General features: G+C 36.9%; 1 protein-coding gene across 2 annotated transcripts; it reads left to right on the top strand.

Moving 5' to 3' along the window:
- Positions 1-753: 753 nt before the first annotated feature.
- GRX4 (glutaredoxin 4) lies at positions 754-14,597 on the top strand. Of its 2 annotated transcripts, none has more exons than XM_077386571.1 (7): positions 754-909; positions 3,799-3,949; positions 5,577-5,711; positions 5,803-5,902; positions 8,836-8,902; positions 9,434-9,512; positions 14,234-14,597. In XM_077386571.1, the coding sequence occupies exons 2-7, from the start codon at positions 3,875-3,877 to the stop codon at positions 14,297-14,299; spliced, it is 522 nt and encodes a 173-aa protein (XP_077242686.1). In that variant the 5' UTR covers positions 754-909; positions 3,799-3,874; the 3' UTR covers positions 14,300-14,597. The 2 variants fall into 2 exon arrangements, with proteins under 2 accessions (XP_077242686.1, XP_077242679.1); XM_077386564.1 differs by having other exon boundaries at positions 5,580-5,711.
- The last annotated feature ends 488 nt before the right edge of the window (positions 14,598-15,085 follow it).

Genomic DNA, 15,085 nt, shown 5'->3' on the forward strand with positions numbered 1-15,085 from the left:
GCAAAACTACCGTCCGTGGCTTCGTGTGTGAGATTTTGTTCGGTTCGTTGTCTCGTTAGCAGCACTAATCCCTTCACCCCGGGTTAGGGGTGTAAACGAGCCGAGCTTGGCCAGGCTCGGCTTGGCTAGTTAAGCTCAAAAGCCAGGCTCGGCTCGGGCTGGAACCAGGCTCGGCTCGGCTCGGCCAGGCTCGCGAGCCTGATCGAGCTCGCGAGCCTTATCGAGCTCGAATTATATTAATTTTACACCCCTCATTTTCCCTGGACAACCCTATCTAGTGTTTTTTTACTACTCTTTTTACACTAGGGGGTGGTCCAAGTAACAAATGGAGTTCCAAAAAAGAAATGACATATTTTACCTCCCCCTTTCACTCCCTAGACAACCCTTTTAGTGTATATATTAATATATAATATATATATATTTAAATATATTAAATTCTTAACGAGCCTTAGCGAGCCGAGCCGAGCCGAGCCGAGCCTGGCCTAACTCGGGCTCGGCTCGTTAAGCTTAACGAGCCGGCTCGGCTCGGCTCGTTAAGGATTCGAGCTGAGCTTTTTTCGAGCGAGCTTCCGAGCTCGAGCCAAAATTGACACCCTTACCCCGGGTATTGTAATCACTTTAGACAACCCATTAAATGATAAAAGACAAGATGAGTTAGTGAAATTATCAAAGCATGGTAGTGCCAATATCAGTAGCGAAACCAAAAAAACGATTGCAAGTTTGCAACTTACCGTGCAATTTATAGGCTAAACCCGTATTGCAGCTTAAGAATATAAAAAGGGTAATGAGAAATTCGCACCCCCAGTAGGATAATTCGCACCACTGTAAAGAAGAATACGTAGCAGACTTGAAAACGAACAATACATACTTCCGCAGCTCCTCCTTCCATAGGGTTTCTCTGCTCTACAGGTACCGTTTCTATTTTTCCTTATTATTTCTATCAAAGTATCAAAACCCTTCTTCGTAATTTTTCTCAACATCCCATCAAAATGTTATTAGCTGTAAATCTTCATCGATAACTTTTTTTTGGCAAATCTCATGCATTTGATTTGCGGGTTACTCCTATCATCGTCTTTTCCTTTTTTACAGATTTCTTTTTCTTTTTCTTTGGTTGGACTTATTGGTCTTTTTCTCATCAACATTTATTAAAATTTCCATTAATATATGAAGTTTTTTTTATTGATACGGAGTTCAATGAATCAGAAACTTCCCATGAGATCAGCTGGAAAAGTTAATTGGATTCCAATTGCGGCTATATGTTGGGTGTTTTTATAAATAAATCGAATATGGCCCCATTGTGTTGTTGAATTGATCCCCAATTGGGTATCATTCAAAAAAAAAAAAAAAATGATCCCAATTGGGTAATATGGCCCCATTGTGTTGTGGAATTGATCCCCAATTGGGTATCATTCAAAAGAAAAATATGATTCCCAATTGGGAATATGGCCCCATTGTGTTGTTGAATTGATCCCCAATTGGGTATCATTCAAAAAAAAAAAAAAAAGATTCCCAATTGGGTAATAGGCCCCATTGTGTTGTTGAATTGATCCCCAATTGGGTATCATTCAAAAAAAAAAAAAAATTGATCCCCAATCGGGTAATATGGCCCCATTGTGTTGTTGAATTGATCCTCAATTGGGTATTGCTAACTTGATGTTGAACAATCCTCTTGGAAAATGTACATTCTTGATGATAGATCATAGATGTACTCTATGAAAAGTTCATCCTTTGCTAGTGTCTCCATGAATTTTGTCTTGAATGAAGTGTGATGTGCATTGATGTGCTTGATTACTGCGTGGAAGATGGGTCGTGTTGCATTTTGGTCAGGGTGGATTGTTTGTGCTTTCCCAATCTGTTATGAATCCGAATCAGTTCGCAACGTGATTGATCTTCCTAGAGGGAAAATCAGCCTCTCGACCCACTTCGTGGGAAGGGTCAGTCCTCCTTTGTGTCCAAGAACACAATTTTCAAGATAAATTTCTTCATTCCTTTGAAAAAAGACTACTTACATGTTATTTATACCAAATGGAAAATCCACTTACCACTTCCTATAAGACTCTACCCAAGCCAATCTAGATAACCCTTATCTCTAAGACTCCTATCCATACCAAAAACTAGAGAGAAAATTCCACAAGCTAAACTAATTTATTCTACCCTCAGTGGGACCAAGGTTACTTGGAACGCCGTTTGTTCCGGTACGCGGTACGGGAACGAGTACGGGGTATGATGGCAAACTAGTACAGGGTACGATGAGGGTAGGCAAATTTGGTTCGCTATATGGGGTCGCAGGTCGGTTTGGAGCGCTAATCTGGGTAGTTCTGGTGCTTTCTCTCTATCTAGTTTAATGTTATGCCAAGAGATGCTAAAACATTATTAGGCCTTATCTTAAATATGACACTCAAGCATATCAACTAGTGGCGGTTAACAGTTTTTGGGAAAGGTAATCACATTTGACAGCCGTTTAAAAAAGAGATTAAAACTTGTAGTGCCTATATTAGTTTTTGGGAAAGGCAATAACATTTGACAGCTATTTAAAAAAGAGATTAAAATTTGTAGTGCCTATATCAGTTTTTGGGAAAGGCAATAACATTTGACGATTGTTTAAAAAATAGGTTAAAACTTGTAGTTCGAATATCAGTAGTCTTGTGGTCGGATTTTTTGTTTAGGGTTTTTAAGTGGCCGCATGCCTTCCACGGTATCCATTTTCCCTCCTCTCTTATGCCATTTACATACCCCCCTCTCCCTGCAAAAGCAAGGAAGCAATGAAGGAGGTTTTATAATACTGTACATAGATTGTATTCCGATTGTCGATCTTCAATGGAGGTTTATGTTGGAACAACATTTGTTTCAAGTTAAGTCTCTTTACCTCTTCTCGGTTTCTTTTTTTTTGCCTCCAATGAGGTATGATTAGATTAAAGGTGGGAAGGAGAGTTGTTTGTTGCTCTCTCTCTCTCTCTCTCTCTCTCTCTCTCTCTCTCTCTCTCTCTCTCTCTCTCTCTCTCTCTCTCCTGCGGGTCACCCGGGTCGCCATTTTTTGTGATCAAGGTCGAAAACGACCCACGTTTGGGGTCGACAACCCCGGATTGCGGGTCGGAGGGTGGGAGGGCGATCCCGGTAACATTGAGTGGGACCCATCTAGGCACATAACACAATCCTTGTTCAAGTTGTCATGAGCTTTCCGGTGATGCCATTGTTTTGGTGATTCTTTTAATGCTAATTGTTCTTGCATTGGTAACATAGCTTTGCTTTCCGTATGCACGTCGTAACGACCTTGTTTGTAATTGTATTATGAAGTATTAATCTTGGATGTTGGCCACTATGTTTCTTTGGTCCTTTGTTTCTTCCTCTTTCTCCTTCACGTAGTATTCTTGTACATGTAGAAAACAATTCTGGCTGATTTATAGTTTGGTGGGGCTTCATTAATGGTGGAGCTTAACTTGTTTGTTGTTTCCTTTTTGTTTTATTTCAATTGCTAATTTCAAATGGTATGTGAGGAATTTTAAAATGTTGTGGTGCTCTATTTTAGAACCTTGAGATCGTCAGTTCGACACTAACCCTTCCACAATGCTCAAAGATGTTAGCTTAATTCATTGTTGTTTATAGCATAATAGCTTTAATCCTTCATCTAATGGTTGATGAAAATATTGCTAAAATATAAACTATCGTGTGCCATTGTTGAGTGTATCTAAAATAGTTTTTGTCTCATCTGGTCTAGTTTTTAAATTTATGTCTAATAAGTTTTCTTGGATAATTCATGCATTGATTGTTTTTCTTCTTCTTTTTTTTTTTTTTTTGCAGCCAACACATTGTAATAGGAATTCCATCCTATTGTAATTGCAAGGCTGAAGCACGTGTTTTTTCCATCTCTACTAGCATGGCTAGGTCATTGTCTGATATAATCTTGAAAGGGATTGTAAGGTTTCCATCTACTCATTCCTGGAGAACAACGGTAAGAACAATCACTATATTGATTAACTTGTTATAATTTTATTTTTTGTGATTTAATAGAATTCCAGCAAACCTTCGTCAAGTTAACACTTATCCACTAAAACTGTTTGGAAGCAAGTATTTTTATGGCGTTTATTTGCTTATGTGATGGTTTTTTAATCTGTATTTGTGCTCATTCTAGTAGTACTTCCTAAAGTTTTGCATTAAAGATTCATCATTTGCATATATGTTTCCATAGGTTTTCATGAATTTACAGAATTTTTTCTAAATTTTTCCTCCGAAACCGGCATGTTTCTATTTCTGTCACAACCGAAACTGAAACCTGTAACCTTGCCGGTGATAGCCGACTGTTCATGTCTAGCAAAAGTTGCCTCCTACACATATTGAATAAAAAACAAGTGGTTTTGTTTGTCATTAATAATCTTTATTGATTGCTTGAGAATGCATTTAGAAACCAGAAAAACTTTATATAATATAATATATCTGTAATAGGGCTTTCAAATCTCTCCAAAGTCCATCTATAATTAGTAGGACAAACAAAATTACAATACTAAAACAATTTTTAAAGTTTGCCAAGATCAAAAAGAGATCACCGTAAAACATTGGCTTGACAATTCAACGTCAAAATGCATTTCTTCAAACAGAATGGTAGGCTGGAAGAACATGGGAGCGGACATCAGATCATGGAAAATTTTGGGAGATGAAATAGTGTTCTAGAAAGGTTGCTATGGATGTTTTCCTATTCTTTTTTCTCATTTGAATATTTTCATATCCTTTTTTTTTAAATGGATATTTTCATATCCTTCTTCCTCAATGTTCTCTTTGCTAAGGTTTTCGCTCGCCTAAAAATTCTCTCTAGTTCCCAGACTAATGTTCTTGTTTCTAGAAGGTTTCCTTCGATTTTTTCCCTGGTTCCCTGGTCTAAATGTTCTCTCTCTCCCCCCTTGTTCATCATGCCTTGTATAGACCATTTTCCACATTCCCTTCACTTTGCTCCCCGCCTTTTCTCGTCAATTATTTCTCTTCAATCATTCCTAGTGTGAGAAGGTATTTTCAAAATTCTTTGAAAATACTGTGTGCAAGGCTTGGAAATTCATGTGAAGTGCGTATTTCCTATGATGAATTGGTATTTGAAGGAATGAGAAATGGCTGGCATTCAAATTTATATATTTCTAATAATTGCTATTCATGCATCTTAATTGCTGTTGAGTTAACATATACTCAAGATATGGACTAGAAATTGTGTGAGACTGACATCTATAAAATTCTAATTCACTTGCGTTGAAGTTAAATTTCGTATGTTCTGAATCTTAATTGCTTTTGAGTTAACATTATAAAATTCTAATTCACTTGCATTGAAGTTAAATTTCATATGTTTTGAGTCTTAATTGCTTAACATATTCTCAATACATGGACTAGAAATTGTGTCAGACTGATATCTATAAAATTATAATTCACTTGCATTTAAGTTAAATTTCATTTGTTCCAAGTTGTGACCACACCTTGCAAGTAATTGGTTTATTTTATTCTGTTTTATTTTTTGTTCAAGTGATTCCATATTATTTGTTATTGTTGATTGAATTTCAATCATTGATCTTTTTTTTTGTCTGATTGTAATTTGCTCATAGCAGGTGACGTCGGGATCATGCTACTGGCAAAACTTTTCAACAAGTGTTACTGGTGACCTTGATACACACGAAGATTTTCAACCCACTAACAAGCTTGCTGGTTCCGGGCTTTCTACACTGGATGTTGTTGAGAGGGTACTTTTTTGTCATTTTGGTAGTGGGAAGTAGTCTTACACTTTCTGATCTCTGTTCTTCATTTATGAATTGTGGTTAATTTTTGGTGTAGGATGTTAAGGAAAACCCCATCATGATTTATATGAAGGGAGTTCCTGATGCCCCTCGTTGTGGATTCAGCGCACTGGCAGTGAGAGTCCTTAAGGAATATGGTAAGCGTTTGCATGCTTGATTTATATTGATAATTTCTCTTTGGCATTGTTGAAGTGATAATTTAGATGGAATTTTATGTTCTATCTGTTTTTTGGAGATTCCATCGTTGGAAAACTCTCGTGTCAGATTGTCCACTTGACTTTCTGTCATTATGTAGATTCAAGAGTAAAGAAGAGAGAGCGTTCAGAGGAGATTCACTTTTTTCTAGGCCATATGGCTAACATCATTGTCTCCACACCTCTGAGATATTAGCAAGAACTCATTGATTTGATGTAGGCCACCTTCGAGTTATTTGTATATATTTTTTCCTGTATATTTGACTTGTTTTGAAGAGTAAATGTGAAGATTTTTTATTTTCAAGTTTCTGAAGTTCTAGAGAACAGATCTGGACATTTTTGACCTCATATACTCATAGAAAACAGTTTATTTTGTCAAAGGGAAATTATATCAGCACAACCATATTTTGATATTTTTGCTAACCCATCTAATCTTTCAGTACTAGATGTCCTTTGTCGAATAATTCTCTTTTCCATCGTTTTTGGTAGCAGAACGATGGGAATGGTCTCATCCTTTTCCGGCGAAGATTGAAAGTGTTGGGGTGATTGTTTAAAGACTACTATTGTAGTGAAAGTTGTCTGTATTCTATTTTTTATTTTTTTTTGCCAGAAATGGTTTTTTATGAGAAAAACTAGTATGAAACCAAGGGATGGTGATCGTTTGGTTTGAGATTGGATCAATGTCTGAAACAAAGGTGTCAGATAGTTTTGTCATTTTGTGAGACATTCAAATGCATCTCAAACACATAGAAGTAGTTATATGGACCGCTTGGAGTCCAAATAACCATCTAACTAGACAGGTCAACCCACCTTAAATGGTCTGGAAAAATATTTGTTGAGAGCAGATCTAAATTTGGATATTTGAATGGTCAGATAAAAGAATTGAAGGAAGATTATCCTCATTATGAGAAGTGATAATCTTAAAATCTTATCGTGGTGCATGGTTGTTACACTCTATGCATCCTAGCTTCAGTAGAGTACTTTTATGCGAACAACAGAGGAAGTATAGGATATTGTTGCCCAGTCATTCTTCAACGGACTTGTTTTGCCAGGGTCTGTCTCACAACATAGCAAATCTTCTTTGGGGGAGATGTATGTTGAGTACATGGTACTCATAGGACCAAATGAGAGGGTTGGTTGGATCATTACCAACCCATTGTTCCCATCGTTGACGATATATGAGAGAGAGAGAGAGAGAGAGAGAGAGAGAGAGAGAGAGAGAGAGAGAGAGAGCAAAGCAGATTTTTTTAATTTTTTTAATTTTTAGCTGGATTGAAAATACAACTTGAGCTATATAAGGTTCAAGTACTTGGGAAAGAGTGAAAGACACTCTTTTTTCTTGAAGTTTACAATTACATCAAGGGAAAAGCTAGCAGACAGGCACATGTAACATCTCAAAGGAAGCATTTCACAGCTTCAGCGATCATCCTTGGTTTCGGATTGGAGAGGTGCTAGATTTGGTGGTAGCACTAGTTGAAGGGAAGGTTTATTGTCCATATTGCTACTACTGAGGAGCCCATGATACCTCTTCACATTATGCCTATGGTAATTCTTCCTTGGATCCTAGAGACTAAGACATTGATGATCTTCATAAGAGACCTGTTGCTGTTGAGACATCGTTTAGATCCATTATTGCTACCTTGATTCATTGTTATATCCCTCTGCCTCTTGGATAAGTGATTCAGGAGCTTCTTATAATATGACTGCTAACTGCTAAGGCTGAAAATTTTCTTTTCTTTCTTTTTTCTAGTATAGATAATGTTAAGATAGTTGATGGATTCATTACCTCTATTTTAGGCCCTGTTTGTTTTAGATTATGACAACCAATTGTGGAGTCCCCAACCATTTGTTGGACCAAAATTGCACTAAATTTGAGTCCAATAATCGGTTGGGGACTACACAATCGTTTATCATAATCTAAAACAAACAGGCCCTTAGAAAGGGAAGCATTAAAGTTTCTCTCTCAACATTATCATTTGTTCTGCACTCTCTTGTAGCCAATATCTTTACCAAAACGATTGTGAGAGCTCATCTTCATGGTATGTTGGGCAAGCTGGACATCTTGGCATCTGTGCTCCATCTTGGGGGGGAGGGGGGGTGTTAGTGTAGAAGAATTGGATGGGGTCCACTATACTAAATGTTGAAGTCAGGTTTAAGAACAGTGCGTTCTCTCTCTCTCTCTCTCTCTCTCTCTCTCTCTCTCTTTGAAAGGGAGTGCTAAATCTCTTAATTTTCTTTTTCTTTTTTGTTATTATCTATATAGTTTTAATTTTATTTCTGTTTGTCTAGATTAATTTTTCTATTTTTGTGTTTTTGAGAATTAAAATTTCTTTACATCATTAGACTGTACAGATATGTCATCATTGGTTTTCCAATTTATTTGCCTAAAGCTAAGACATGTGGTTAACTTAGATAGCTTCCATCACACTTGTGGTTGTGCTATTATAAGTTAAACTCTATTCTTGAATGACGTTGTTTGAGCATGAGGAAGTTTTTGAGGAGAAAAGTAGTCCAATATGTCTCTTCCTGTAAAGTATAAATTTTGGGCATTCAATCCCTAAGTTGTGATAATACTGGCACTCTAGTAGTATGTGACAAAATAATGGTTTCTATTCTACTTTTAAGAATATGTTGTAGATTTCAAGAATTTTAAGGAAGCATGTATTGATTATCAACATAGTCTGGATTAAAGAACTTTGCTTTTATGCTGCTACATATCATTAGATGAGTGTTCTTTCTTGATTCCTTGATTTGTCACCTAGTTGATTCCTTGATTTGTTAGCTTGGTATTACATGGCTACCTTTTTCTGGTAAGTATTTTCTCTGAAGAAAGCATCCTGAGTTTATCATATATTTTATTGTGGATGTTGCATCAGGTGTTCCTCTGAGTGCGAGAAACATTTTGGAAGACCCCGAGCTGAAAAATGGTGTAAAATCCTTCAGGTGAATCAACTGTTCTGTCTGTTAACTCATATCATTACATTTTGCTTTCAGCAGCATATTCGAGGTTTCTTTTTTTTTTGTGTGGTTCTTTTAGAAGTTACCATTGTCGAATCCTCCGTCAATGTTTGTGTTTATACAAAGATCATTATTTTGAATGGTAGACGTAACTTTATGACTTTATGCCATTTTATATAAAATAAGAAAACGAAAGACTTCCAACGACCTAAGTAGTGAAATTTGTGTTCTCATTAATATGAATATTGTTGTGTTCATGAACTAGAATTTTATCTCACAACTCAATATGCAAAAATAGACCATAAATATTTTTCCAACAAAAAGGTTTTTAGACCATAATTACTCAAATGAAATGTAGATTCATGAGCTATATCATTTATAATCTAGAACTTACAATGGCAAAATTAAGGGGTTATCATCCCGGTCTATCCAGAACTCTGATATGTTCATCATATAAATAGACTATATGTGTGGTATATTCGACTTGTACTGAAATATGGTTATTTATTTGTGCAGCAATTGGCCCACTTTTCCGCAAATATTCATTAAAGGGGAGTTTATTGGAGGATCTGACATCATTCTCAACATGCACCAGGTAAGATCTAGCAAATGTTGTGATGTTGTCCCTTATTCGAAGAAAAAATGGGGAAAAAAATCAAACCTGGATGCAATAACTAAAGAAAAAGCCCTTCATTGAATGTTGAAGTAAAGAAAACAAGGAAAGATGGTCTGATTTCACAAAGGAAAAACACTCACAAGCTTGATCTACAATCGTACTGCACCTTCCCACCTTTTCTTCCTAGTTTCCACTCCCCCACAAAAAAAAAAACTTTTCTTAGACTTAAAAAAACATGCCCCTAGGTAGCGCAGTAAAGTTTATTTTTGCCCCCTTTTCCCGTTATGTTTAGGGCTGATATGGGATCATCCGTTGGCATTTGTTTGGACGATTCGGGCCGCATCAACCTCTCTAATAGGTGGGAATCTAGCTCAGAGGAATGAGCTTACTTGTATTATTGATGATTGATTCTATAAGGAGGAAGAAGAATGAGGGAGAGGACCACCTGGGTAATTGATCTAGCCTAAGACCTACAAACCCTTTGCTACAGGCCATGCTCGCAAAGCCCATTCAGGGCCCACTAGAGTCTCCCGGCAATGCATGAGAATGCCCAAGAAATAGGGTCCAGCATTGAGCAGGCCCCATATGTTTGTTTCTATATACCTTTGGGTGGTCCCTGCTAGCCAGGAATGATTGAATTTGGAAATCCCTGGTTTACAAAGGATCTTAGTTCGAAGTAACAATAACTGACTTTCAGATTCCCTAATTCTATCAAACAAATAATGTTTAATCGTAAGAGTACAATACAAAGGCAAGACCACACTACTCTTACAAAGAAGTTACAAGCATACCCAATAAAATGGGCATCTCGTCCCAAACTTTTAACTCACTACAATTGATCCCATGATTTGCTAATATTTGTGCCCTACCATTTCCGTCACAATGAATGTAGATGGAAGAAATCTTAGGGCAACTTAACAAATAGGGTTTAGTCTCAATAAATAATTTCCTCCGTCTCCATGGATGCTTGTTATCTCCTTTTAACCAGGATATTGTATTGAGGGAATCGCCCTCAACCCATAATTTAGTATTTGGGAATCTCCCCAACTGATTAATTCTCATCCAAGCCGCCACAACCTTAGCCTCAATAGGTTGATGGACCTATAAAAGCCAGCACTATGCATCCATTTGAGTTCTGAGATTGCTCCCAATTCATGCCAACTGAGATTCCACGAAACCAACCATTGAAATCTTGCTACTACCTCCAAATTTGGCTTAATCCAGTCGACGGGTGGAACAACCCAAACATTGACTACTTGTAGAGGCTCCTTTCGAGACTTCCTTAATTACTTTGTTAATTATTTCCCCCATACTATTTTTAATTCCTATAAAATTTAATGATTTTTGTTCCTTCCAAATGAGTTATACTGTAGATGGGAGCAAAATACAAGATTTCCTAGTGACCTACTTCACCAAATCCAAGGATCCAGTAATGAAGTGCAATTGTTCATGTTGTTAAAAGTTAAAGATGTTGATAAGATAGTTCCATATGTGGATGGTCCATGGACAACAAATAAAGATATGTGTTGGGTTTCCTCCTAGGTACCCGTAAAAATTACAATCAACAGAATCATTTCTAAATAATTGATGCCGTGTTAAAATTATTCCATTCATCACAGACCAAAGAAAGGTGATAGCTCTAGGAGAAGCAGGATTATTCCAAATGTTAGGTTAGTTAAATCCTGACGCCTAGAAAGAGACGATAGAAGGATTGATCAAGTGTTCTGCTCAGGACCTCATCCATTTGATTTTGTCATCTTCTCCATAGTACAAAATTGGTTCTCATTGAGCCTCTCGGATTTGTTCCCAAAAATGGTCTTGCAATCTATTACTGTGGCCTTAGGATTAGTTGCCTTCACACATAGATTAGGGTAGCAAATTTCTTCTTTTGTTAAAGATCTTAGTTTGAAAAGATTGTGCTTACAAATTTTCATATTAGGAAGATTGTTTTGATCAGCAATAGAATTCTATATGAAGGCCACTACAGTAGGCTGTATTGGAAGGCTGACTTTTGATATAAATATTAAATTGATTTCTTATTATGTTTGGACCCATTCATTGTTTTTCTTCTCAATCTAGGTCTAGAGAAACCTCGACTATTCTCTTTCCTTTCGACCTTTCTATGTTTCAGGCTGTTCCTGTTCTCAGTAGGTGGCAACTGTAATTTCATATTGTTGTCCTGCGTGTGTTAGTATGGTATCAGAGCAAGTGTGGGTGAGGTGTTAGTTAACAAGAGAATCTTGATCTCTTTCTTAATTCACCCTTAGTGTAAAGAGTGAAGAAAAATTTATGGTGTGACATTGTCCCTATGGACAGATCTCATATTTCTTGAGGTCATGACAATACTTTTCAGATTCCTTTTTCTTAACAAATAACTCACTGAAGGCGAAGGAAAATTATACAAGTAATGTTTAAAAACTCCCGAGTCTAATTGACTCGCCCGAGTCAACTTCTTTCTACCATGGTTGAGTTCTCGTCTGGTTCTAATTTTTCCCTACCAAGTCAATCAAAAACTACTCCGGAGTTAATAAAAAGTTGATCACGTCAATCATTAACTTGACCACGTTGGCTCTTTTTTTATCTTGATCGAGTTCTCATTCGAGTTTTCTCAATATTGGATTCAAGTGATAGCTGCCCAAAAAAAAGGAAAAAAGAAAAATAAAATGGATCACAACTCTACCATATATAGTGCCAGACTACAAAATCTGTACAAAGAACCCCAAAATTAGCTGCTTTATCAACCTTGTGTTGCCTTCATGACGAATACGAGTAAAAGAACACTCATCAAAACTCAACAAAAGTTCTTTCACTTCTTTACAAATTTTTTATTTATATTTTTTTTTTTGAAAAGAAAAGATATTTTGGTTCTTATGGTGTTGAGGAATCTCCTTTAATCCATATTTTGGTTCCACTATTCATCACCAACTGCTTTATCCATAACATTTATCAAAGATAGACTTTGTTGCTCCCGTCAAAGTTGGGTTTAAGCCAACCCAAACCCATAGGGTGTTGTCCAAACATCTAGAGATCTAATAGACGGACTGTTATCCATTCAATGAGAGTTCCAACCGTTAATAATTTTCTGAAGGAGAATCCCAGCAAAGAAGCGTGCATGTCTTGAGTCATCCCATCCATCCGATGATCTATAGGCCCTTTTGACTCTCCGTTGCTTAAAATAATCATTATGTATGTTTCTAGGATTATTCTTCCATGCCCCACTTTGGTAGTATCCACCACAAGCATGATTCTTCCTTGCCATGGTTATCAACAAAAGCCTATGAATTAGTTCTAGGGTTATTCTTCATTGTTTATGATCCAAGGATGACATTTATGAATCCCCTGTGAATTAGTTCCAATAAAGCGGCTGTAGTTGTAGGATGGCGTTGCTTTAGTTTTGTTTTTTCCATCGAGATTGGGAAATGAGCTCTCAACTACTAGGGATGGTCGTTCGCTTCTATCCATTGTCTTATGCGGGCAGGAAGGACTATCTCTGAGACTAACTATGATGTAGCCTTGAAAATACCTTTAGGGCCTGTTTGGTTACCTCATATTTTGTATTTGGATTTGGAATTGAGTTTTGAGTACAAAATGAATAGATCCGCCAGCTCATGTTGAGGGAGACAGAGAGGGAAGGGGGTACTTCCTACTGGAGGGGAGACGTTGACAAGCAAAGAGGGTGTGAAGGAAACCGCCACATCTGTGGATTTCCAATTACTTATTTGCACAGCATATGTGGAAATCTGATTTTTTTCACTGTCAGTCGCTGATTTGGAAATCCAAGGATTTAATCCGGATCCAAATCACAATGCAAAAAGGGCTGCAAATACCAGAAATCCAAGTCAAAATTTTCTCGGCATCCTTGGATACCTCATATTTTGTATTTGGATTTGGAATTGAGTTTTGAATATAAAATGAATAGATCCGCCAGCTCATGTTGAGGGAGAGAGAGATGGAAGGGGGTACTTCCTACTGGTTGAGGAGCAACGAGGGTGAAGGAAACTGCAAGATCTGTGGATTTCCAATTACTTATTTCCACAGCATATTTGGAAATTGGATTTTTTTCACTGTCAGTCGCTAATTTGGAAATCCAAGGATTTGATCCGGATCAAAATCACAATGCAAAAAGGGCTTCAAATGTTAGAAATCAAAATCAAAATCTTCTCGGCATCCAAACGGGCCCTTGTTGAATTTCCAAATAGAGATAGAAAGAAATTAACACTGATTTCATGGAAGAAATATACTCAAACTCACAAGCTTACTACACCCGCCCACCCTTTATAGTTTCAACCTCTCGAAAAAATCACAATAGATGTATTAAAAAGGAAAATGATATAAGTGAATCGTTTTACATAAGAGGTAAAACAATTCTTTCCAATTGAATCAAATCTATCAACTATTATTATCTAATTTCATCAAATCTGCAACCTTTACAAATCTCCCATTTCAACAAATATGTCAAAATCCAGCAATCTAGAGGATAAGCTTTGCATACAAGTAATATGAGCCAACCCATACAAATCTCTATATGCTGGTATATGCAAACATCAATAAAAGAGATTTTTTTCTCCTTATCCTTTTCTATGAAGGAGATGATATGTAACCATCCTCGACCCGTGCCTGGAGGGTTTGGTGGCTCCATCACTTTGTACTAAATTTTGTGGTATAATCTTGTTTAATTCAAATTTTATGTCTTTTTTCAGACTGGAGAACTGAAGGAAAAGCTTGAGGATGTAACTGGTGAAACCAACCAGGAAAAGGCAGGATGAAGCTTTACTTATCTAAAGACAAGGGCAATAGGTTGTGTGCGTGGTGATTAGTCATTTAGTATGTTTGTATCAAGATAAAGAGTATGGTGGCATTAGAAGGTAACATTTTGTTTTCCTTTTTAGCCAATTCAGCCTAACAAGCATGAATTACTAATTTAGATATGGTAAATAATGATTGCTTCACACGGGTGATTTTCATTTTCTGTTCTCCTGTTGATAATATGCTCAGTTGGGGGATAAAGAGATGGAATTCAACGTCACACACTTTTTATCTATGGGATTGGATCTTCCCTCTTCACTGTTCTTTTAAACAAATTGTATGTCTTTTTCCCTACTACTTTTGTTAGGCCTGGTAGTTATTTTGGATGACTGTGTTTACTTCGATTAGGAAAAAAGAACTTCCAAAACGGGATTTTGTTTGTAAGCTAAAGACAGTGAAATTGACCAACAATTTGGTAATTTCAAGTGTTTTTTTTTTGGGATTCGAGCTCACTTTCTTGCTCATGTGTCATAACCTGGGCCTTAGTCTTCATTTTACAAACGAAATCCCGTTTTGCTAGCAGCCCTCCTTCGATTAAGGGGGCCATAAGGGCATGTTTGGCTATCATGAATTTGGTTCATGATAAATCGGTATCTTCGAAGGTGAAGTTGCTAAAAATGAGGAAACAAAATCTAGGAAACTAGTTTTTCCATTTTCCAGGGATGAGATGTGGCTAAAAATCAGGAATCAACAAACTCTACTCAAAATCTGATCAATCTTTTCTGCTTCGTTTGGTTGCACAAAAG

This window comes from Tasmannia lanceolata, unplaced genomic scaffold, assembly GCF_043159265.1.
Source record: "Tasmannia lanceolata isolate RefF3 unplaced genomic scaffold, GAP_Taslan_0.1 ptg000002l, whole genome shotgun sequence".
Classification (NCBI taxonomy): domain Eukaryota; kingdom Viridiplantae; phylum Streptophyta; class Magnoliopsida; order Canellales; family Winteraceae; genus Tasmannia; species Tasmannia lanceolata.

Excerpts from the sequence above, each read along its gene's own strand:
- GRX4 (XM_077386571.1), top strand. The coding sequence starts at position 3,875 with ATGGCTAGGTCATTGTCTGATATAATCTTGAAAGGGATTGTAAGGTTT. Across the intron at positions 3,950-5,576 it reads CTCATTCCTGGAGAACAACG|CAGGTGACGTCGGGATCATG; the intron begins GTAAGAACAATC and ends ATTTGCTCATAG. Across the intron at positions 5,712-5,802 it reads CACTGGATGTTGTTGAGAGG|GATGTTAAGGAAAACCCCAT; the intron begins GTACTTTTTTGT and ends TTTTTGGTGTAG.